This window comes from Suncus etruscus, chromosome 7 (genome assembly GCF_024139225.1).
Source record: "Suncus etruscus isolate mSunEtr1 chromosome 7, mSunEtr1.pri.cur, whole genome shotgun sequence".
Taxonomy (NCBI): domain Eukaryota; kingdom Metazoa; phylum Chordata; class Mammalia; order Eulipotyphla; family Soricidae; genus Suncus; species Suncus etruscus.
Genome location: NC_064854.1, coordinates 118,477,549 through 118,501,428, shown reverse-complemented (window position 1 = coordinate 118,501,428; position 23,880 = coordinate 118,477,549). Strand labels below are relative to the sequence as shown.

The 23,880-nt window shown below is 44.4% G+C and overlaps 1 protein-coding gene across 1 annotated transcript in view; it reads left to right on the top strand.

Moving 5' to 3' along the window:
- The first annotated feature begins 2,329 nt into the window (after window positions 1-2,329).
- Window positions 2,330-23,880, top strand: part of CDCP1 (CUB domain containing protein 1) — a 56,442-nt gene continuing 34,891 nt past the window's right edge. The window contains 4 exon segments of the mRNA XM_049777680.1: window positions 2,330-2,414; window positions 2,522-2,818; window positions 3,978-4,137; window positions 4,600-4,712. Of these exon segments, the coding sequence (XP_049633637.1) occupies window positions 2,330-2,414; window positions 2,522-2,818; window positions 3,978-4,137; window positions 4,600-4,712 (655 nt within the window).

The window sequence follows — 23,880 nt, the reverse complement described above, 5'->3', positions numbered from 1 at the left end:
GGCCGAACAGTGGCACTAGAGGTAAGGCGTCTGCCTTGCAAGTGCTAGCCTAGAATGGACTGCCATTCGACATCCCTGGCGTCCCATATGGCCCTCCAAGCCAGGAGTGATTTCTTTTTTTTTTGTTTTGTTTTTTGTTTTTTGGGCCACACCCGGCGGTGCTCAGGGGCCACTCCTGGCTGTCTGCTCAGAAATAGCTCCTGGCAGGCACGGGGGACCATATGGGACACCGGGATTCGAACCAACCACCTTTGGTCCTGGATCAGCTGCTTGCAAGGCAAACGCCACTGTGCTATCTCTCCGGGCCAGGAGTGATTTCTGAGCACATATCAAGAAGTAACCCCTGAGCGTCAATGAGTGTGGCCCAAAAACAAAAACAAACAACAACAAAAAAGAATCAGAAATGCAGCAGACTTTTTCAGCATCTATTGCAAAGCTCACAATTATGCTAACAACAGCCAGTCATACAGGGTTTTTGTTTTGGGTTTTTTATTTTATATATATATATATGTATATATATACATATATATACATATATATATATTATTTGGGGTCACCCGTGGTGACGCTCAGGGGTAACTCCTGGCTATGCGCTCAGAAATCTTTCTTGGCTTGGGGGACCATATAGGACGCTTGGGGATCGAACCACAGTCTGTCCTGGGTTAGCAGCATGCAAGGCAAATGCCCTACCACTGCACCATCTCTTCAGCCCCATTTTGTGTGTGTGTCTGTGTGTGTGTTTAAATAATTTTTGTTGTGACCAATGTGAATTACAAGTCTTTCACAGTTCTTTTTAAGCTACATAGTGACAGTCAATTAAGGGCCATTCCCATCACCCGTGTTGTCCTCCCTCTTTACCCCTGTCCCCAGCATGCATCCTATCCCTCCTACCCTGACATACAAGTTTTAAGTGCAGGGCAGGTGCCAGAGAGACACCACAGCAGTAGGGCATTTGCCTTGCACACAGCTGATCAAGGGAGAGACCTAGGTTTGATCCCCAGGCATCCCATAGGGTCCCCCAAGCCAGGAGGGATTTCTGAGGCATAGCCAGGAGTAAACCCTGAGCGTCACCGGGTGTGGCCAAAAATAAATAAATAAATCCAAAATAAAAATAAATAAAACTATTCCTTCTACAATATTCCCAATAATTACTGTGCCTCTGCAGGGGGAAAAAGAGAAAAAAAGCACAAAATAATCATTTTTCCGCATACATATTGTATTGATTGATTGACTGTTTTTTTTTGACGTCTTTATTTCGGTATAGATATTGAAGTTGATGTCTCCTTTTTTATTTTATATTATTTTATCTTATCTTTCTCTTTCTTTTTGCATTCCAGCATGATTTGAATTCAGAACTGAGACTATTGTGTGGTGTTTCTCTTTATTGCTCTAGGGCTCACTGGATATTTAATTTGACATTTATTTTTGTATTGTTATGGTGTTTCAGTTACCTTTTTCAAGTCCTCTCTCAAACTGAGGCTGATAGCCACTAGAAGGACTCCACCCATTTTCAGCATATTTTATTAATTAATTAAATTTTTTTGCTTAATCTTTACCCCATTCTATTGCCTTTCTTTCCCTCAAACAAAACCACATAACTCGATTTATCTAGGTTAGCCTCTCAAATAAGAGGGAGAAACAAGGGAGGGCACCAGGACCAAAGAGATGTATGATCACTGATAGTAAGCTAGACAAAGAGGGGACCTCCTACCTTAGCAGCCTGGGGGGTGATGGTGGGGGGATATGGGTTGCAGAAAGGGAACGGGGAAGGGGGGAGGACAAATTTGGTGATGGGTATTCCCCTGATTCAATGTTAATATGTACCTAAAATACTCATGTGAAAGATAATGTAAGCCACTATGATCAAAATAAAGATTTTAAAAATAAATAAATAAAACTAAGTACAGGGCACCCCTATACACGAGATAGGTAATTTAGGAGGAAGCGAGAAGAGGAATCAAGAAGGGCTTGGGTGATCCCATAGGAAAGAATCCTCCACCCAAGGCAGCTGCAGGAAAGACTGTGTGTGCCCTCCCAAAGAAGGACCTTTGTCCCCTAGACCCAAAGCTTGGATCTCCCTCAACCTGGAGCTGGAGAACTCGGCTGGGAAGGAAGGGGCACCAGTCCCAGCACCCTGGGCGGGAAGAGGCGGGTGCGGAGCTGGAAGGGTAGGAGGGGAGAGAGAGGAGAAGGAGGAGACTAGCCTGGGCTACTGTGGCTCCGGAGACACTGGGTGGAGCCGCGCCTGCCGCCCGCGCGCAGGGTGCCAGGTTCGGGCCCCTGTGGCCGCCTCCCGGAGCCAGGGGCCATCGTCGCGTCCCCCTGAACCATGGCCCATCTGGAATGCGGGGTCCCCACCGCGCTGCTGCTGCTACTGCTGTATCTGGGCGCTGCGCAACTGCCCCGGGGAGCTGGTGAGTACCCCTAGCTGGGACCAGGAGGAGAGGGACCTTGGGGATACAGAATATGAAGGGACAGAGTCTGAATGGGCCGACTTGTGCCAATGCACCGAGGGCGCAAGCTCTGGGCAACCTCCCGGCTTGGGGCGCACGGTACCGGGCGTGGGGCGCAGCGGCCGCGCTCTCCTGGATTCATTCCTTCCTGGCTACTTCGCCCTGCCCTGTGCGCACGGAGAGGCCCAGGGGAGTGTCCTCGAGCTCTGAGCCCCCTAATCTGGATCTGGAACCCGGTTTGAACCGAATTGGAAGCTGTAGGAGCAGAAACTTGGTTAACTCTTCCAAGGGCGCGCGCCTGGCTTTCCAGGACTTTACCTGGATGTTCTTGGTGGAGAGAGGGGCACCCAGACGGGGTGCACCAAGTGGGGAGATTTTCCCTCCCTTAGCCACTCACCACCTTCTCACTCGGGTCCCGGAAAGGAAATTAGGTGCCCCCCACCTATCCACTTCCCCACCCCAGGGCACCGCTCCCTGGTGCGCCAAGCCCTTGTGGCCCTCCAGGACTTGGCAAATGGAAAAAACAAAAATGGAAGCACCAGGTAGCAGCAGGCTGCTGGCATATGCGCCTCGCCCCACCTTGGGGTGGGCTGTTAGGGCCACGGAGGGCACGTCCGGACACGGGTGAGAATTTAGAATTAGTTGTTCCTGCCAGAAAGGGAGCCAGGCCCCGCTACTGGGCCAGTATTGGGGCTGAGCCCAGATCCCCGCTTCTTCATGTCACTTCTTGATTTGAGACTTGTTGTGTGTTCAAAAGAACTGTTTAGGGAGCGAGGTGGGTCATTGGTGCCACAGATTGGCTAAAACTTCGGTGACTGCACTGAAGGGGGGGAAGAGGTGTTTGTGTTGGGCCAGATTGTAATTAAAGAATGGATCTAAGACGGTGTGAAACTTCTGTGTTGTGTTGTGGCCGGTTCCGTCCATCCAAGTCCCCTGGAAAGTAGACTTAGGTTCTTTCTGGGGCAGCAGGTGCTGTTCGGGATCTTGTTTTCGAAAATAAAAATAATAAGAATTGCATGTCTTACTTACTGTAATTTGGAACTAATTTGTCAAGGTCTCTTTGCAAGTCAGAAATGTACCGGTGTAAGAATAGTTGCCATGTTCGCTCCAAGTGAAGAAGAATGTGTGTGTGTGTGTGTGTGTGTGTGTGTGTGTGTGTGTGTGTGTGTGAAACACCTTGTGCCCACCCTTCCCTCCTAACCTAGCAGCCATTTTGAATCTCTGAGAAACACTTGGTATGAGTTGTTTCTAGTCATGTTAACCCCATAGAGCGCTTCATGTAAGAACAGAGAGTAAATCAAGCACTACTAAGAATGTTAGCCAGTCGTGACCTGCTCTCCTGTTCCCTCTCCTGTTTCTCCCCGTGGCCTCAGAATCCTGCCAATTTGGTTCCCAGGAGCTCAGGTGGAGTCTCTTATTCCAGGAAGTTAATGGCCAATGAGCCTTGGACTCACCGTTCAGAGTATGCATAAGAGAAGGCATTGACATGTTCTCATTTCACTTTCCTTGATCCTGTGGTCACAGGAAGTGGTCCTTCAGGCCACCACACCAGCCACACTGAGGGCCTGGTGGTTGGAGCAGCTGCCATGCAGGTCTGTTGTGCTGAAACCTTGGGGCTGGTCTCATATGGGGGCCTTGGTGAAGTTCTGGAATCTGTCCTGAAAGGACGGAGAAGACTGGGAAAGTAAGGTCACAGGCCGTTTGTCATAAATCCCTGCTCTGTCCTAGGAAGACTGGAAGGATGCAAATGAGGTTGGTGTTTGGGCTGAAGAGTAAAGCCAAGTGTGTGGCTTAATGAGACGTGTCTTTGTGAGTTTTGCTGCCTCCACTCCCTCAAGCACACACACACACACACACACACACATACACACACACACACACACACACACACACACACACACACATACACACACACACAAGAGTGAAAGACTGTTTTCATCCGTTACAACCTCTATCTATTTAGTGGCTTTCCAGGAACCGCTCAGACATGAAGAGTCTAAGTCAGTGACCCCATTCCTGCCACCATTATTTCCTATGAGAAATGTCAGCAGACCTAAATGATATATTCACTTACCAGGTCTATTACTCTCTCTCTCTCTATCAGGCACAAACTTGAGAAAATCTTGTACCTTCTAATTATCTTTAGAAATGATAACAAATCATCCCATCAAGTATTTCAGGCCACTTCCTACAACCTAATTCATACCACTTCCTACAACCTTGTAATTAGTTCGTTGCCTTCACTGGGGCTGCAAACAAGTAAGGAGAACTTAGTTCCTCCTTTGTATCCTTGAATTTCATTCAGTTCATCTGTTTTTATATCACCAGGATAGGGAATACATCTTGAGCTCTGTACCTGCACTATCCTACTTTCTTTTCAAGACTGCTATCTGGTGATAATCAGAAATCACTAGAGCCAGACTCGACAGTCGGAGTCTGAGAAGATAGGGTGCCAGGGAACCTTGATATCTGAAACAGTATCCACACCCCTGAGTATTTTTACATGAATATATCCAATAATCCATTCCTTCCAGTTCCCTGGACCATCCTTTGCTTGATCTTGAGGTGTATAGGTGGGTTGACTATCTGATGGGTTTGGTAACACCTCCACCCAGGTACCCCCAGCACCTTCAAGAAAAGGAAGGAGAAACCTGATTCTTATCTTTCTTTTCTTGTATTTTCTTTTATTGGTTTTGATTTTGGGGCCATACCTGATGGTGCTCAGGGGTTATTACTGGCTCTGCACTCAGAAATGGCTCCTGGAAAGCTCAGAGGACCATCTGAGATGACAGGGATTAAACCTGGGTCCATCCTGGGTAGGCTGTGTGCAAGGCAAATGCTCTACTACTGTGCTATTGCTCTGGCCCCCAAACTACTTTACTTTACATTTATTTTTTGCTTTATTTTTATACAACAAAGTTTTAGCTTCTCAGCTTTCTCCTCTACTCAGGGCTACAGACCCAAACTGGCCAGGATCCACAATTCCTGGCTCCTCTCCCTCTTCTGAGAGAGCTCCAGGATCTATCCAAAAGTATGCTGTGCTAGGTGTCCACAATGTATTTGAGTCCACTTGGGAAGAACTCTGTTGAGTGAAGTTGTGTTTCTTTTGGAAAATAAAATCAGATCATCCACTCCTGAAAACCAGACTTTCTGAATACAAATGACAATCAGAGCCCTACATCTCAAAATTTCCTGTGGGAAAATATTAAAGATGCTTGTTGCACTCTAATCTTCAAAACCACTGGTGTCCAAAAGCATAATGAACATTTCAGAGAGGGATGGGGACTAGTAGATAAGCCATGGTTTATACAGAATCTAGCCATCTCACCACCACCATCACCACCCCACCACTCCACCACCACCACCATTCCACCACCATTCCACACCACCACCCACCACCCCACCACCACCACCACCACCACCACCACCACCCCACCACCATCCATCACCATCAAGGAAAAAAGGAAAAAAAAAAAAGAATTTAGCAATCTGTCATTGGCTAACATTCCTATAAAATGTGACCATAGACCGCTGAAATGCACTTCCGGATTGTGGCCAAACCACAACATACCAACTTGTATGTTATATACCCACTTGTGTTCTGGGTGCAATACTCACCCCCTCTCCCACCTCATTTGTTGACATGTGACACATCTCCCCTTGATCCTGTCTCTCTGATCTCTTGTACTTGCAATATCATCTGAGCATATCTCATCATTTTTTTTTGTTTACAATTCTGTGTTGGTTTTGGAGTTATAACCCTACCTGTTTCCTAAATAAACACCAGCCCCAAATAACTTTGAATTGGATGGAACTTGAGGTGATTATGCTAAATGAAATACAAAATAGAATATGAAAGACAGTGAAAATTATGTGAAATTGCTGAAACAATATGCTGGCAAATAACAATAGAACTAAGGGACCAAGAGATAATACAGAAGTTAAGAAATGTGGGGCTGGAGAGATAGCATGAAGGTAAGGCATTTACCTTACATGCAGTAGGTCGGTGGTTCGAATCCCGGCATCCCATATGGTTCCCTGAGCCTGCCAGGAGTGATTTCTGAGCATAAAGCCAGGAGTAACCCCTGAGTGCTGCCAGGTGTGACTCAAAAACCAAAAGGCAAAAAAAAAAAAAAAAAAGAAATGTGCCTTGCGTGGAGCCCCAGTATTGGTTTGAACCCCATCACTGTTAGTTGTGACCTCTGAGAACCACAGAGTGTGTTTTATCCCCCCCACCACCACACACACACACACACACACACACACACACACACACACACACACACACACACACACCAAAAAATAAAAGAACAACAAAACTAATTCCTATACTCAGTGACCATTATAATGGTACGAGAGGGAAAGAAGTGAGAGTGACTGGAATGAAGTCTTTTTGGGTGTGGAACTGTACTCAACACTGGGGGGGAGGGTGCTGAGAACTACGCACACAGTAAGGTAAAAACCCCGAATTTTATTTATTTATTTATTTTGGGTTTTGGGCCACACCCCATGGTGCTCAGGGGTTACTCCTGGCTGTCTGCTCAGAAATAGCTCCTGGCAGGCACGGGGGACCATATGGGACACTGGGATTCGAACCAACCACCTTTGGTCCTGGATCGGCTGCTTGCAAGGCAAACGCGGCTGTGCTATCTCTCCGGGCCCCTTTGTTCTTTTTCTGAGCTTCTAAAGTCCTTGAAATTTCCTCAGTGGGGAGAAAATCTATATGCCTTTTTATATGTTAATGAGTCAACTTTTGGACCTGGGTCCCAGTGGGAGGAGGCTGGTATTTAGGGTCACTGACCTTGTGATGAAAGGTTGGCACTTCCCTTGACCTTGATATCCAGGGACTCTAGGAGCTGGAGGTTGAATTGGTCCCAGATTCCTTATGGCTATATAGTGAAGCTTCTCTAAAAACCCCTTGTTGGGAGAGTTTCCAGGTTAGTGGAGATGCTGAAAGAGTGGCACCAGAAGAGAGCATGGAAGCTCAGTGTCCTTTTCCTAGGGCTTGCTATATGTATCTTCACCATCTGTTCCTGAGTTCTATCCTGTAATAAACCAGTGATCCAGTAATTTGTTTGTCAGAGTTCTAAATAAATGATTAGATCCCAGGGTGGAAGGTGTGGAAACCTCTGTTTATCCAGTCAGATGTACTCAGGTACTTGAGTTTAGGGAGAAGCTTAGTGTTGTAGGCATGAAGCCTTTCATTTTCAACCTTATGTAGTCCCCAGAATTTTGGACTCAGGTCCAGAAGTTGCTGGTGTCCAAGAATTGCTTGTTGATGTTATAGGAAATCTCAACACCAACAAGTAGTTGAAATTGAGTTGAGAAACTCAGAGTTCAACAACAGGCCTCAGCCCAACAACTGTGCTGGTTTCTATAGCCTGTTACTGAGCTGTCTGGAATCTCAAATAGACCCTCCTCCCTTCTTTGCACAAACAGGAGCTGAGGATGGCAGGATCAGATATTCTTTACAAACTTCCTGGTCTTTTTACTAGTCAGCTCCTCTCACTGCCCCCTGCATATCTCAATGTGTGTCAAAAGGGCTATCACGTCTTTTTGACAATTGTTTTATACTCTTTATTCTGGAAACATGTATTATCTTTAACCAACCCTGTAGTAATGGATTGTTTCAAGTCTTTATAAATTTGTTGCTAGAAGCAGAACGTTGGTGTCCATCTTTGTAGTTGACTTCGTTTATCTGATTTTGTTCATGGAAACTTTACTGTAATCACAATTCAGAGAGAAAGAAGTATTAGATCAATGTGTTTACACAGAAAGTCTCACAAAATATTTGGAATTTGGAACCAGAGAAATAGTACAATGGAAAGATGTTAGTTTTGTAGTCTGCTGACCTGTTGGTTCAGTCCCCAGCACTCCATATGGTTCCTTAAGCCTGCCAGGAATGATCCTTGAGAGCAGAGCCAGGAGTACACTTTTTTGAGCACTACCTGATGTGTCTTTCAAAAAAAAAAAATGTTGGAGAAAAGTAAATGCCAGGGAGGTGAGGCCATTTGCCCTCAGGGTCATGGCTAATAAGTGGGCAGTGGCAATTCTCTCTGAAAACCTGGAAGGTCTTGTTGTAAGACACAGGCTCTTACTCAGCCCATTCTATGATTTACTCCTTCCTTTATTCTTCTCAGTTGAAACTAACCATAAATGTTTGGGGAGGGAGAAGTGTTTAGAATTTCTTCTTAAATTTTTAGCTTTGGTTGGATAACCAGAATGCCTTAAACTCTTTACATTGAGCTTGAAAACAGGCCTAGGTTCGGTGGCACCTCATCTTTCTTGCAATAATAAAGCAAGTTGAGCTTTTGCCTTCCATGTAGCTGATCTGGGTTCAATCTCTGGCATTCGATATGGTTCTCCTGAGCATGCCAAGAATCCCTTCGTGCAGAGCCAGGAGTAAGCCCTGAGCACCTCCAGGTTTTCCCTTCTCCCCCCCAAAAATAGAAGATTTCTTTAGATACACAACAGCACAAATAGAATCATTGTTCCTCAATATGAGGACTCCTTCTACTTTCTGATTCTGTCATTTTCAGCTTATGGTTTCTATGCTCACTTCTCTCGTTTGGAAATGAGAGAAGGAAAAGAACACAAAGGTGTCACTGAGCAGACTTTGTCCAAGATGGAAATTGTTCTCATAGCTTCTACTGCACTTCCAAAAAGGCTAGAAAGCAGCACATGGACCCTTCCAACTTGGAGGGAGACCAACACACAGTCTAGAGGTGACCTCAGGAAGAAGCTGGCATGTTCAATTGGCAAAGGAGAGGGCACAATACTGAAAAGCCAAGACACCTGGTTCTAGCTTCCTGTCTTGCTGTCAGTTAGCTTTATGACTTGGGAGAAGAGACCTCACCTCTCAGCATATCAATTTTGTTAATCTTTCATGTAAGAGCTTGTACTCTACAGAGGAATCACCACCACCAATATCTGATGAGCTGTTAAACCAAAGTTACACTGAGGGCTTCCTGGAAACCCTAACTAAGAACAGCTCAGGTAGTTCATTGCCAACATCTTCACTTGGGCTTGGACCTGTTTGGCATCAGTGGGCACTTCATAAATACTTATGGGCTGAGCCAAAGAGTATTCCAGGTCAGCCCTCCTGACAAATCTATCTAGAAGAGGGTGCATACATTCTTCAGGTCATGCTGTTGGAAAGGGCAGGTTAGGACTTTCTCAAGTCCAGGTCTGATGCCAAGTGATGCAAATCAGAAGGGGAAAAAGATCTCAGTTCCACTTGATAGCACGTATAGTCTGGGGCTACTGGAAGGCAGTAAAAAAGAGAGGGGATTGTCAGATGAAACTGCAGTTCTCCAGTGTCTGACTCAGATTTTCACCACCCCCCCAAAACTAGGTGAGGCAGAGATTCTGTCTCAGGAAGACTCATCCTGTGAAATATTTTATTATTCAATTTAAGTTTCTCTCTCTCACACACATCATGTATTTATCTCTCCTATTCTCTCTCACACTCTCTCTCTCACACACCATATATTTATCATAATGCAATTTTTTTCTACTCACTGTGATGCCATGAACAAGCATGTAAAAGTCACCAGTCACACATGTTCTTTTCTGTATGTCCTGCCAATTGCATGGTTAGACCCAAATACATATATGGGTCATAACAAACAATACTTCTGTTGTGCTGAAGAAACAAACCTCCACGATACAGCAGATAAAACTCTTGCCTTTACAGGGTTGACCTAGATTTGATCCTCGGCACCCCATATGGTCCCCAGTGCCCCACCAGGTGCGATTTCTGAGTGCAGAGCCAGGAATAAACCCTGAGCATCTCCATGTGTGGCCCAAAACAAAACAAAACAAAAAACTTCTTGGGCGAGATACTCAGGGGGCCAAGCACAAGCTTTACAGGTGAGAATCCTAGGTTCAATCCCAGGCATCATACTATTCCCTGAAGATTGCAGACAGCAGCTCTATCCAAAAACAGAGCCAGAAGTAGCCCCTTAGCAACACCAGTTGTGGCCCCCAAAAAATAAGCAACGAAGAGAATGCATTTTTACATCCTATCTTTAAAATTTCTTCTTCAAACAAGAATTTGGTTGTGGGGCCACAGCGGTGGTGCAAATGGTAGGGCATCTACCTTGCATGCGCTAACCTAGAACAGACCATAATTTGATCCCCAGCGTCACATATGGTCCCCCAAGCCAGTAGCGATTTCTGAGGGAATAGCCAGGAGTAACCCCTGAGCGTCAATAGAGCCCAATACTGCTTTCCAATTTGAAGCAACTTTTCTTGAAGAGCAATTTGATGTCTTTATTTTTTTTCCTTTCACATGGCCAACTCATAAATATGATTTATGAATGGAAATGTATCAAAGAAAGTTCTTTCCCTTTGGGAAATTGAGTGGGAGAAAAAAAAACAAACAGATATTTCCCAAAGGGAAAGAACTTTCTTTGATACATTTTTAGAAATGTACTTTGGAGCCAGGCATCATAAATCTCCTATCTCAATATTCAATCCCCAGAATACCATATGGTCCTCCAAGCAACACCACGAGTGATCCCTGAGTGCAGAGCCAGGAGTAAGTCCTGGGCACCACAGAATCTGGCCAAAAATAATTAAAAAGAAGAAACAAAGCAAACAAACAAAAAGACATCAAATTACTTGTTAGAGCAGGCACTTTCTGAATGAGCAAAGACACCCCCTCACTACATAGAGATCTCATTGTTGAAAGAATGTACCTTGAGACACAGTCCAGCAGGACAAGTACAGCAAATATTTGTTAAAAATTGCAACAAAAGTTGCAATGGGGGGTGGTGTCTATAAGCAGAAAAGAAGAGAAAGGAGAGCAGTGTATTCCAATATCAAAAGTGTGGAGAACATGCTGTAAAAATCCGGAGATTATGCCTGGAACAGAGGTGTGGCTCACTCATTCATTCCCAATCATTCTGTATCTGATTGTTATGAACAATTCCCCTAATACCTCTGAAAAAAAAAAAACACCTTGCCAAATATCCCACATTTTGGGAAAAAAAAAATCACAGTTAGTGTATATCCTTCAATGTATGGTTTATAACTAAAAACCAGATATGAGTATAAAATAGAATGTTAATAAGTGAATGTTAAATGCCTTGTTACTCTGTGATTTTTCTTTTTTCTTTTTTTTTTTTGTTTTGTTTTTTTTTGTTTTGTTTTTTGGGCCACACCCATTTGACGCTCAGGGGTTACTCCTGGCTATGCGCTCAGAAATTGCCCCTGGCTTGGGGGGACCATTTGGGACACCGGGAGATCGAACCTCGGTCCGACACTTCACCTCTAGCGCCACCTTTCCAGCCCCACTCTGTGATTTTTCTAGCTTCAGTTTTGTTCCCACCCTCCTCTTCCATATTTGGCAATAACACTTAACAAAGACTAGAAAGAAATATGGTTTATGAATGGAAAATGAATCAAACCAAGTTCTCTCCCTTTGGGGAATATTTATTTGCCTTTTTTTTTTCTCCCACCCACTGAAAATGTACTTTGGAGCCAGGCTTTTCAAATCCTTCATCTCAATGTTCTTGGTCTTTTAATTCCTTTTTTTTTTTTTTTTCCTGTTTTGGCCCACATCCAGCAGTGCTCAGGAGTTACTCCTGGCTTTGTACTCAGAAATCACCCCTGGCAGCCTCAGGGAACCATATGGAATGACGGGAATAAAACCCAGCTCTGTCCTGGATCAGCCGCATGCAAGGCGAATGCCCTACTGCTGTGCTATCTCTCCAGCACACTTAATTTCATTTTTAGCTCCCTGAATTATTTACAACTAAAAAACAGACTAGTCCCAGCACTGCCACAGTCCAGCCATCAAAATGGCTATCTTAGATAACACAACATCAAGTGGATCTCCTTGTTGGTGGAACATCATCTGTGTGGCCTTACCTCCTTTCATGGTCATTCTTATTGATCTAACATATTTCATGTCAATCATTTCCGGGGCCAAACCCCACAGTTTTCTTGAAGTGAGCAGCTTCCCTTGGCTGACCTGGTTTACCCTCTGTTTCCCAGTTTTCTGGAAGAATCACTTTGGTCACCCAACTGATGGTTACTGCAGAGAGCTTCATTCAAAGATTTCTCCAAACCAGGCTCTCCATTAAAGACTATTAAAGCAAGAGAAACAGCAGCAAAGGGTATGAATCTATAGTCTTCTATAATAGGAGATTAAAACAAAAAGATGTAGACCAGAGATAGTGTAGCAGTTAAGGTGCTTGCCTTGTATGTGCCTGGCCTGGATTCAGTTCCTAGAATCACACCAGGAATAATTCCTGAGCACAGAGTCAGGAGTAAGTTTTAAGTTCTGCCAGATGTGACCCCCAAACAAACAAACAAAAAACAAAAGAAAAAGTCTAAAAAGTGTGCTCCCAGTTGCGGTCCTGACCCCTGATAGGGTGAAAAACCTATTAGTTAACTCTCTAACTTTGCAGTTAGGAACAGGTAGGCCTAAGGGCCCTCAAAGATTTATTGAATGCCCCAGACACCTCAGCTGCCATTTGGTACATCTGACTTCTCAGATGGTAACTGCCTCTGTCAGACCTGGCTTTAGTTAATAGAGACTATAATCTGTAGCCTCTGCATCCTGGTTCTGCAGCAAAGATGGCGCAGGAGAAGCATCAGCTAATGATTATCCTCCAAACAGTGGTTAGAGCAGAGTGTAGAATGCTATGTTTGGGGGGCTAGTGAGGTGGCGCTAGAGGTAAAGTGTCTGCCTTGCAAGCACTAGCCAAGAAAGGACCGTGGTTCGATCCCCTGGCATCCCATATGGTCCCCAAAGCCAGGGGCAAATTTCTGAGCGCTTAGCCAAGAGTAACCCCTGAGCATCAAACGGGTGTGACCCGAAAAACCAAAAAAAAAAATAAAGAATGCTATGTTTGGAGTAAAGGCAGGGTAGAAAGAGAAGATGTCAGCTGAGAAAGAAGGAGCAGATGCCATGCCTTGTTACCCAGCACTTGTTCATGAAGAAGTGCGGGGTAGAGCTCCTTCTCTCTGACCATCTGCTCCCCCTCTCTCAGTGGCACCTTCAAACAGCAGCCACATATGCAATGTTTGTAGACCTGCTCCTTTCTGTAAACCTTCACAAAGGCCTTGCACTTAACATCTGAGCATAATGTCAGTTCAGCCTCAGAAAGGGAGGTCCAGGGGCCAGAGTGATAGCACAGCAGTAGGGCACTTGCTTTGCACCCAGGACGGACCCAGGTTAAGCATCCCATATGATCCCTTGAGCTTGCCAGGAGCAATTTCTGAGTACAAAAACCAGGAGTAACCTCAGGTGTGGCCCAAAAACAAAAATGAAAAAAAAAAAAAAAAAAGAAATGGGAGGTCCATGTCCAAGCAATAGCTTTGGCAGTTGAGATTTGATCAAGAAGGGTGAGGGATTCCCATCACTACAAAATTCAAACTCCACATGTGGCTTGGAGTCAGCTCTCTCCATCTCCAGACTTCCAATGTCTGGCTTCTGAAGTTGGCTGGTCTATGAGTGTGTAATTTGTGGATATAAAATTTGCAAAGATTAGCCAGAACTATAGTACACCAGCTAGGCTATTTGCCTTGCACACAACTAATTGACCTGAGTTTGATCCTCAGCACTCTATATGGTCCATCAAGCCCCACTGGAAGCAGTTCCTGAGAGCAGAACCAGGAGAAAATCCTGAACATGTCTGTGTGAGGCCCAAAATCCAAAAATTAAAAATAAAAAATTGCAGAGAAGTGGACTTAGGCATTTCAACTCATGTTCAAATGTCAGCTGTACCTGTCAAGCCCCATTCTTTGAGCAGCTCAGCAGGTCTTCCAACTGCCTCTTTCTTGAATGAACTATATTGAATAGTAGTAACAAATCCTTGGTCTTCACTAGAAAAATAGAGATTACCAAAAAGGCAGGGAAGGGGTGCAGGGAAAGGGGAAAAATGGCCTAAAGTGACATCCTGATGATATGGAGGGTCTTAGATGATAGTGGAGTGCAATACTGTATACCAAAATTATAAACATTAACGCTATTATAAATCTCACCTGAGGGACTGGAGCAATGGCAACAAGTAGTAGTGGCACACGCTAACCTAGGATGGACCGCAGTTCAATCCCCCAGTTTCCCATATGGCCCCCAAGCCAGGAGCAATTTCTGAGACCATAGCCAGGAGTAACCCCTGAGCGTTACCTGGTGTGGCCCAAAAAGCAAAAATTAATAAATAAATCTCACCTCAACTATAATAGTTATAAGAAAGTTAAAAATTCCTGACAAAATTAAAATATATATATTTAAAAACAAATTTAGAACAAAAATGTGATTCTCATATAATTGACTAATAAAATGGCTTACTATATTGAAAAGGGGATAAAAGGGGGCCGTGCTCATGTAATCTGTTTCAGTTCTTGTATCAAGACCCATAGAGGTAAAGGTTCAATTATTCCACGTGTTATCTTTGAGAAGAAGAAGCCAGATATGACTGACCCCCAACTCTTCAGAGAATTAAAGGGAACTTCTTATCAGAAATTGACTGAAGGGAAGGAGTCACAAGGCAAGGAGTTATTGCCTCCTATCAAGGAGGGTGTTCTCTCCTCCCATTTACATCCTTCTCTGTCAGACTACATACCTTCCTTTTTGCTCCCTATCCCTCACAAGTAGATTTTCAAAGTTGCGTCTGATGTCAATCAAAGGAGGATGCTTGCGAGCAAGAAGGTACAAGGGTTAAGATGTATGTGCCTTGGCATGTCGTCAACCCCCAGTTAGACGCTCTACAGTCTACACTGTATAGTCCCCCAGACCCCAAGAAGGGGCCAGGTAGGTGGTGTCTGGTATGTCAGGGACCCTGCAAACATCACATCATCAAGCCATTTGGTTGAACCACTGGTCGGGTTGACCAAGAATCACCCAAAAGGGACCTCAGACCTCCTTCATCTCTTGTGCCCTTCCAAAGGATGGATGGTTAACTGATGAAGCAATGTTCCTACTACCCCATTTCTGATTCTTTTATTTTGTATTGTTTATTTGGTTTATTTGTGGTTCTGAAGTTATTTCTGGGCTCTGGTTACTGAGAAATCCCTCCTGGGCAGAGGGGGACTATGTGGAATGCCAGATATTGAGCCTGGGTCGGCAAGCACTTTACCTACTAGTACTATTTCTCCAGACCCCACTTCTGACTCGTAATATTATATTTTAGGGACAATGAATAATAAGAAAATCGGCTCATAGAATCTTTGGAAAACCCTTAAAATTTTTTTACAGGGGCCAGAGTGATAGTACAGCAGGTAGGGCACTTCTTAGCCAACTCGGCTTGATTCCTGGCATCTCATATGATCTCCTGAGCACAGAGCCAGGAGTTTACCCCTGAATACCACCAGGTATGGTCCAAAAACAGAACCAAAAAAATTGTTTTAATTGTTAGGCAATTGCAACTCCACTATATCATTAATGCTAATGTTTCATAAATTATAATGATACTACAGGCCCACCAGAGAACCAGTATCAACTGCACCACTGTCTTTATCCCTCTCACTTTCCCACTTTTTCCCTATTTAGCAAACTTAGCTCTAGAGGCCAACTCTCTAGGCCCATTATAATTGACCATTTCTTAATCCCTTTGTATTTTTCCCTCTATGCATCTGAGCAAGATTAATCTAGTTTATGTCTTTGATTCACTTCGCTCAGCGTGATAGCCTCAAGTTTCATCCACCTAGGAACCAATTGCATGATTCCATCTCTTTTTAAACTGAGTATATATAATATTCCATAGTCTTTCCATAGTATCATAGGTTTACCATGGTTTCTTTATCAACTCATCTGTGGTCGAGCTTTTGGGTGTTTTCCATATCTCAACTACTGGTGTTAGAGCATGCAGGTGAGCTTAAGAGTAGAATTAATCTTTTCAAAACTAAACATTTTCATGCTCTGGGTTTAGAGGACAAGAAGTAGAATCTATGACTCATATAGGAGTTCTAGTTTGATTTTTTTTTTTTTTGAGCAAACTATCATACTGTTGCTCATTATTTAACTAAATGTGTTTTTTAGCTTAACCAGCTCATGGCCAATATTCAGACAAGCAAGATTTCTTTTTTTTTGTTGTTGTTCTTAATCACCCAAGAATGCAGTCCTGTCAGGACATTTCTAGGTAGTTGCACTCACCTGTTTAGAGAGTAGGAAGGAGCCATAGTTAGGTCAGCTGCAGACCATAAGGACAAACAGTTTCCTGGGTGTTAAAAGCAGTGATCAAACCTGTTTTTCCTCTTCTCAGAAAAATGTTCCCCACTTATTTGTCACAAGCAGCTTCTTGCTTTTGAGTTTATTGACATCAATTTTATTTTAAAAAGATGTATGGGGCTGGAGCAATAGCACAGCGGTAGCATGTTTGCCTTGTTGGGACTGGAGATATAGCATGGAGGTAAGGCAGATGGATGGTGGTTCGGAATCCCTGCATCCCATATGGTCCCCCAAGCCTGCCCAGGAGTGATTTTCTGAGCACAGAGCCAGGAGTAACCCCTGAGCGATGTCGGAAGTGACCCTAAAACAAACAAACAAACTTTAAAAAGAACAGTGGTAGCATGTTTGCCTTGCACATGGCCGATCCAGGATGGACCTTGTTTCAATTCCCTGTGTCCCATATGGTTCCCTGAGCCAGGAGTGATTTCTGAGCACAGAGCCAGGAGTAACCCCTGAGCGTCACAGGGTGTGGCCCAAAAAGAAAAAAAAAAAAGATGTAGGGGTAGGGTTTATGGCTCATGGCAGAGCACTTTGTCTGACATATTTGAGGTCATGTGTTGAATTTCTGATACTACAAATAAAACAAACAACTAAAACTACATACACTCCAGACATAGATATATGAATTTTAGCCTCTGGGGTTATGCTGAATTGGGTTGTTATTTAAATCAATAATTATCTTGAATTCTCCCATCTAGACACAGTCTAATGCATCTATATGCTTACACAGGGCTAATCCTAATTTGGTGCCCAGTGCTCGCACAAAGTGCTCAGCAGCACATATACTAATTTGGTCTCCAGTATCAATATGGTTTCCTGAGCCCCATCTTGAGTGATCCATGAACACAGAGCCAGGAATGAATCATGAATAGTGCATGACCCCAAAACCAGACCAAAAACAACAACAATAAAAGGAGTAAATCATGTATATGTCATTCTAAGTCCACAATAGCAGTTCACAGAAGGGACAAGTACTTGTGATTTCATTTACATGTGGTTCCTAGAGCTGCCAAAAGCCTAAAGACAGGAACTAGAAAGATGACTGTCAGTCACTGGAGTGGAAGTACTCTATTGGGGGTAAAGAAAATACTGTGCAAAAACTATAGTTTTCATATATGAGTTTATGTTTTATCTATCTCCCTAAATTTTTTTGAGGTCTTAGGGTGTATTGGGTCTATAGCTACTGTCTCAGAGGCTTATTCCTAGGCTTATTTCTGGCTCTGCTTTCAAGGATCACTTTTGGCAGGGCTCAGAGACCCATACGGGGTACCAGACATGAAACTCAGTCAGTCATGTACAAAACAAGCACTATCCTAGTACTATCTCTGTCCTCTCTGGCCCATTCCCCACTTTTTTTAAAATGCCCCTTCCATCCCCTTCCTCTCTCATTGTTGTTGATGTTGCAGTAACTGTGTCTGTCTACACTCAGCCACACCTTCACTGAGGGTCACATTTCCTCCAGTTACAGTCCTTGCACAGGGGTGAGCACTCTTGGTTGAGGCACACAGTCACCGTAGCAGTGTGAGCCAATGGTCACACCCTTTTGTGAGGTGTGAGAAATCATCTGTAGCACCTGGGATCACAGATAGCCAAGCTGCCAAAATTATGTCGGACGCTGTGGGATACCAGGCATCTAAATGTATAACCCTATACTTGCAAGACAGATACTCTCATCCCTGCCCTGTCCTCAAGCCTCTGCTCACATTTTGATCTCTACTGAACTATATACCTAAATGTTTTTATGTGCATCTATAGGTCCATTTGCTCTAGGCTGTGGTCCAGCTCAGGACTCTCAGTCTATTGGTTTGGCTCTCATATGCAGGCTTTAGTATGGCAGGTTTCTTGGTGGCATGAATGGTTTGGTGTTAATGTTGGTGCCGTTGACACCAAGTCTTGTAGGTTTGGGCCAGGAAAGAAAGGGGAGTTCTTAAGGTAGCTAGGAAATAGCACAGTGGCTAAAGCACCTGCCTTGCACATGAGAAGTTGCTAAGATAGTCCCCAATGCTTCCGCATGTGTTGAGCACAATTCTGCACGGCTGCTCCCGGGCCTGGCAGCTTTGCTATCTGAGATTCCTGGCACAACAATGATATCCACCAACTCCTACTGCCAGGTGCGAGCAAAGCATTCCCACTAAAGGATGTGATCCTAACACCCCCACAAATACTGCCACTGAGATATACAAGGACTGCCGCCATAAAGGACACTCCTTTCCCCAAGCCTGAGAAAGTGTGAGCTCCCCAGTGCACCACGAGCATTGCAACTGGAAAATGCATACTAAAGAGGCAGCCAGGGGCCGGGCGGTGGCGCTGGAGGTAAGGTGCCTGCCTTGCCTGCGCTAGCCTAGGACGGACCGCGGTTCGATCCCCCGGCATCCCATATGGTCCCCCAAGAAGCCAGGAGCAACTTCTGAGCGCATAGCCAGGAGTAACCCCTGAGCATCACAGGGTGTGACCCAAAAAACAAAAAAAAAAAAAAAAAGAGGCAGCCAGCAGGCACTGTGGCTGAATGTGCAACCCCAGCAACCACAGACATGTGGGTGATCTTGACTATTACCACATCACAGAGAAAGGGCAGGGGAACATTAATAAATTAAGTAAAAAACAAATAAAGGGGGCCGGGCGGTGGCGCTGGAGGTAAGGTGCCTGCCTTGCCTGCGCTAGCCTAGGACGGACCACGGTTCGATCCCCCGGCGTCCCATATGGTCCCCAAAGAAGCCAGGAGCAACTTCTGAGCTCATAGCCAGGAGTAACCCCTGAGCGTCACAGGGTGTGGCCCAAAAACCAAAAAAAATAAAATAAAAAATATAAAGGGTGGGGGTGTGACTCCATGGTTGCAATAGGAGCTATACATGTATAAAGTCCTGGAAACATAAGGAGGAAGAGAGGGAAGAAGGAGGAGCATGACTTGATTTGGGAAAGGAGGGGATTGGTTTGAGAGTCATATGTGGGCAGTGCTCAGGGATTACTCCTGACTCTATGTTCAGAGATCATTCCTGGCAGAGCTCAGGGGACCCATATATGATGAGCCAGAGATCAAAACCCAAGGAGTGTTACATTGCAAGACAGCACCTTTCCCTTTGTACCTTGGGCTCCAGGAAGGAGAAATTTGTGGTGTCTATACACATAGCAGATGGAGAAAAAGGGAAGTACAGGAACAAGGCCTGTATCCATCCCTGAACAAACACTCAGGTGGGTTTCTGGAATCTGCTCTTTTGTTTTCTTCCCATCAGTCCCAGTGAGCATTGACTGGTTTTCATGAGTCTTGTGACTCACAGTTAAGACAAAATTAATCATTTTTACACTTCTTAAAAGACATTGTGATTCAAAACTGAACCTGTGGCATTTTATAGTCTCTCATCCTATGTATTTGTTTGTTATTTGCAAACGGTCATAAACTGAGTTGGTTGCTGTTGTTGTTCAGATCTGCAATTCCCAAGTTCTAAGTCTAGTATTATGCACCTTTATCCTTCTCAATGATCCTTTGGACATCCTTCTTCCATGCAATGAAGTTTGATTCAACCTGGAGTTAAAGTTCCTATTACAGGTTGACATGAAGCGTGAAGGTGGCCACAATCCCAGGGAAAGTTTATGGTTGTGTCCATGGGTCCATTTGTGGTCTAGCTTAGGACTCTCAGTCTAGTGGTGAGGATCTCATATGCATCTTTAGCATGTGTCTTTAATCATAAATGTGAAAGAGAACAGAAATGTTGGAATTATTCTGTGCAAACCCATCACCACTTCAAAGCACAGCCCTGTGGATCACTAGTTGAAAGCAAAGAGGTTGCCCTGTTGATCACTAGTGTCCCCTTGAGGGATAGTTCAGTTACTTAAATGAATATAAGTATTTAGGGTTTTTTAATACTTTTAGAATTTGAATATTTAAAAAAATTAATAATCTGGGGGCCAGAGCAGTGGTGCAAGTGGTAAGGCATCTGCCTTGCCCGCGCTAGCCTAGGACTGACAGAAGTACAATCCCCTGGCATTTCATATGGTCCCCCAAGCCAGGAACAAGTTCTGAGTGCATATCCATAAGAAACCCTTGAGCATCACGATGTATGCCCCCCCCAAAATTAATTAAATAATCTGCATCACTGCATATTGATTTATTTCCTGCATTTTGGAGTTGGGAGCAGTTCCCTCTTGGGAGAAATTGACCCAACATGTTGGGTTGAGCAATGGGAATGGATTCCTCCTAACATTGTTCTTTGTTCTAGACTCATAGACTATGTTCTAGAAATTTGCTATTTTTAAATCATTTTTAATATTAAATATTATTTATTACCTTCCATTCTCATTCTTGTTATAGTTGATATTGCTGTTGCAATATTTGGAGATCACACATGAGTGCTTTTGTAACACTTGGTTGCAGTTTTTTCTAAGATCATACGCTTTGTTACGGTGATAGGAATCAAACTAGTGGCCTCGTGGCCTGCAGCTTCTTGGGCCTTTAAAGGAATTTTAAAGGAAATTGCAAGGTCTTTTTCCCTGTGCAAGTGGGTCCATGATATATTTCCCCTGGAAGTGACTATAAGTAGATCAACCTTTTGTGTATGCAAGAGATTGACCAACACAGCATTACCTGCATGAACTGGCCAGAGCAACTATCTTCCAGATTGGTGTTTGGGCCTTCTTTCATTGTGCATATTCTGCCCGCCCCAGAACTTCCCTGCCTTGACCTGGGTAGACTCTACTCCATTATTCTTCAGCTCCCTTTAATTTTATCTCTGATCAGAGTCCTTCCCTTTCTGGGGTGTTTAGCTGGTCATTTACAGTGGTTAGTGCCTGAAGTTAAAATGTGGTCCTTTTCTTGGAGAGCCTAGAAATTTTAACCTGTTGTTAGAAAGGTGGGAGGAAAAATAAATCCGTAGCCATATGTGGCCCAGTATCTATCTTCAATTGGAAAGTGCAGTGTGATTGGGGATTGAGAGTGGCATGGCCACCTGTCCATCTCTACTTCCCTCCTCTTCTAGACCTTTCCACCAAATCATGAAGCATTCCCCTAGGCCTGGCCTTATCATCCACCATAACTTGGGGAGCAAAGATGTCAAGTGGGCAGCCTCCTTCACAATCCTTTCCTACTGAGAAAGAGGATGAAAGAGAGATGGGAAAAGCTTCAGCTTTTCCCAAGTCAGCCCAGGGAGCAAGATTGGGTGGACTGGATGGGGAGCAGGAAGGAGTTGGTCAAGAGACAAAGAGTTCTGGGAGTCTTATCAGGTCCTTCTTGGATTCCAGAGTAGCGAAGAAGTAGCTTTGAAGCTCAATCTTTCCTCCAGAGCAAAGACTTCTGGGAGGAAGCACTTCCTGCCAAGCCAGACCAGACACTTGGCTTGAGTCCCAGTTCAAGATTCTGTAGAGTGAAAATGCTCTAAAGGGGTAAGGTGCCTGTCTTGTATGCGGTTGACCCAAACAGACTGCAGTTCAAATCCCGACGTCTCCTCTGGTTCCCCAAGCCTGCCAGGAGTGACTTCTGAGTGCAGAACCAGGATGAACCCCCTGAGCGCCGCCTGATGTGACCCCTAAACAAACAAACAAACAAACAAAGACAAAAGATTCTGTAGATGTGCCTTGGGAATTCTCCTAAACTTAGTGTGATTTTGTCCATGATGATTCCTGACAGTGGCCTTGGAGGTCAATCTCTGTGCTAGCACTTCCACTGAGCCTTCTCTAGAATCTTTCAATATGCACAGTGCCAGCTTTTCTATTTATTTATTTATTTTTATGGGGGCCTACAGTGGGGGTAGAGCCTCAGGAGACACCAGGGCCATATTCAGCAGTGCTCTGGGGTACAGAGGGTGCTGAGATATGAAGTCAGGGCTTTGCACATAAGCAATGTGCTCGTCCCATTTGAACCACACCTGGCCCCCATGACATTAGGTCTCCCACACCCAGAGCTTTGTTCCAGAAGAGGGTGGTTGGTTTTTTCCCCTGCCTGTTCTCTGCTGCACCCACCAGAAAAACTCCCAGAGTACAGAGCTGCTATGAGCAGCCAAGCACATCTGTTTCCCTTTCTCGCTCACTGGCATCCAAATATCAAGCAAAAGGAGGACTATCCCCCAGTCTCAGGGAACTTTATATTTGACGTTAAATTCAAACTGAACTTTGTGCTTATACTGAAATAAAGAAGGATTTGCATGAATGTTTGGACCTGTTTAACCAAGTTCAAACACAGGTCTCTTTCGAGAACCTGGACATGCCCTGGGGGAGCCCTGCAACTAGTTAGTGTTTTATTCCATTTTCATTAGCTTGCCCAGTGAGAACAAACCATTCCCATCATGTTGCTCCTGACTATCATTTGTATCAAATGGTAATAAATCCTTTGAGCTGGATTACAGAAGTGAGAATATTAAGTTAAGAGGAAGGAATGGGAAAGGAAGATGAAAAGATGGACTGGAAATCACAAAAGGACATCAGTGGCAGGTCTTAGGCATTCTGGAGTTGGAGAGGTACAGGTATCTAGTTACATTAAATACCATATCTATTAATACAATTTTAACTACATTTTTTTATTTTTTTGGTTTTTTGGGCCACACCCGGTGGACGTTCAGGGGTTACTCCTGGCTATGCTCTCAGAAGTCGCCCCCTGGCTTGAGGGACCATATGGGAAACCGGGGGGATCGAACCGCGGTCCATCCAAGGCTAGCGCAGGCAAGGCAGGCACCTTACCTCTAGCGCCACCGCCCCAGCCCCCTAACTACATTATTTTTAAAAATCCAATTAAAATAATTTTTTGGTTTTTAGTTCACACCAGGTGATGCTTAGGGCTTACTCCCTGGCTCTACACTCAGGACTTACTCTTGGCAGTGCTCAGAGCATCATATGGAGTTCTAGAGATAAAATTTGAATCATCCACTTGCAAGGCCAGTGCCTTCTTACTCGCTGTACTATCTCTCTGACCCAAATTATGAATAAAAATGTTAAAAAATATTTCTTTGCTGGGGCTAGAACGAACGATAAGGCACTTGGCTTGCATGTGTCCCTCTAGATTCAGCCCCTGGCCCCCAAGTCCTGCCAGAAGTGATCCTTGAGTTTAGAGCCAGGAAGAAGCCCTGAGCACTGCTGGGTGTGGCCAAAAAACAAAACACACACACAAATCTTATCTTAGCTGTATGTGGGATTCCTGGGGCAGAGCTTGCTCTGTGGAATTGTCTGTGTCTCCATATCTGTCTCCTCTGGCTCTACCTCTCATGATTTGTCTCTGCCTGGGCTCCCCTGCAGTTTCTCTGACCCTTAGTTTCTCATAATAGA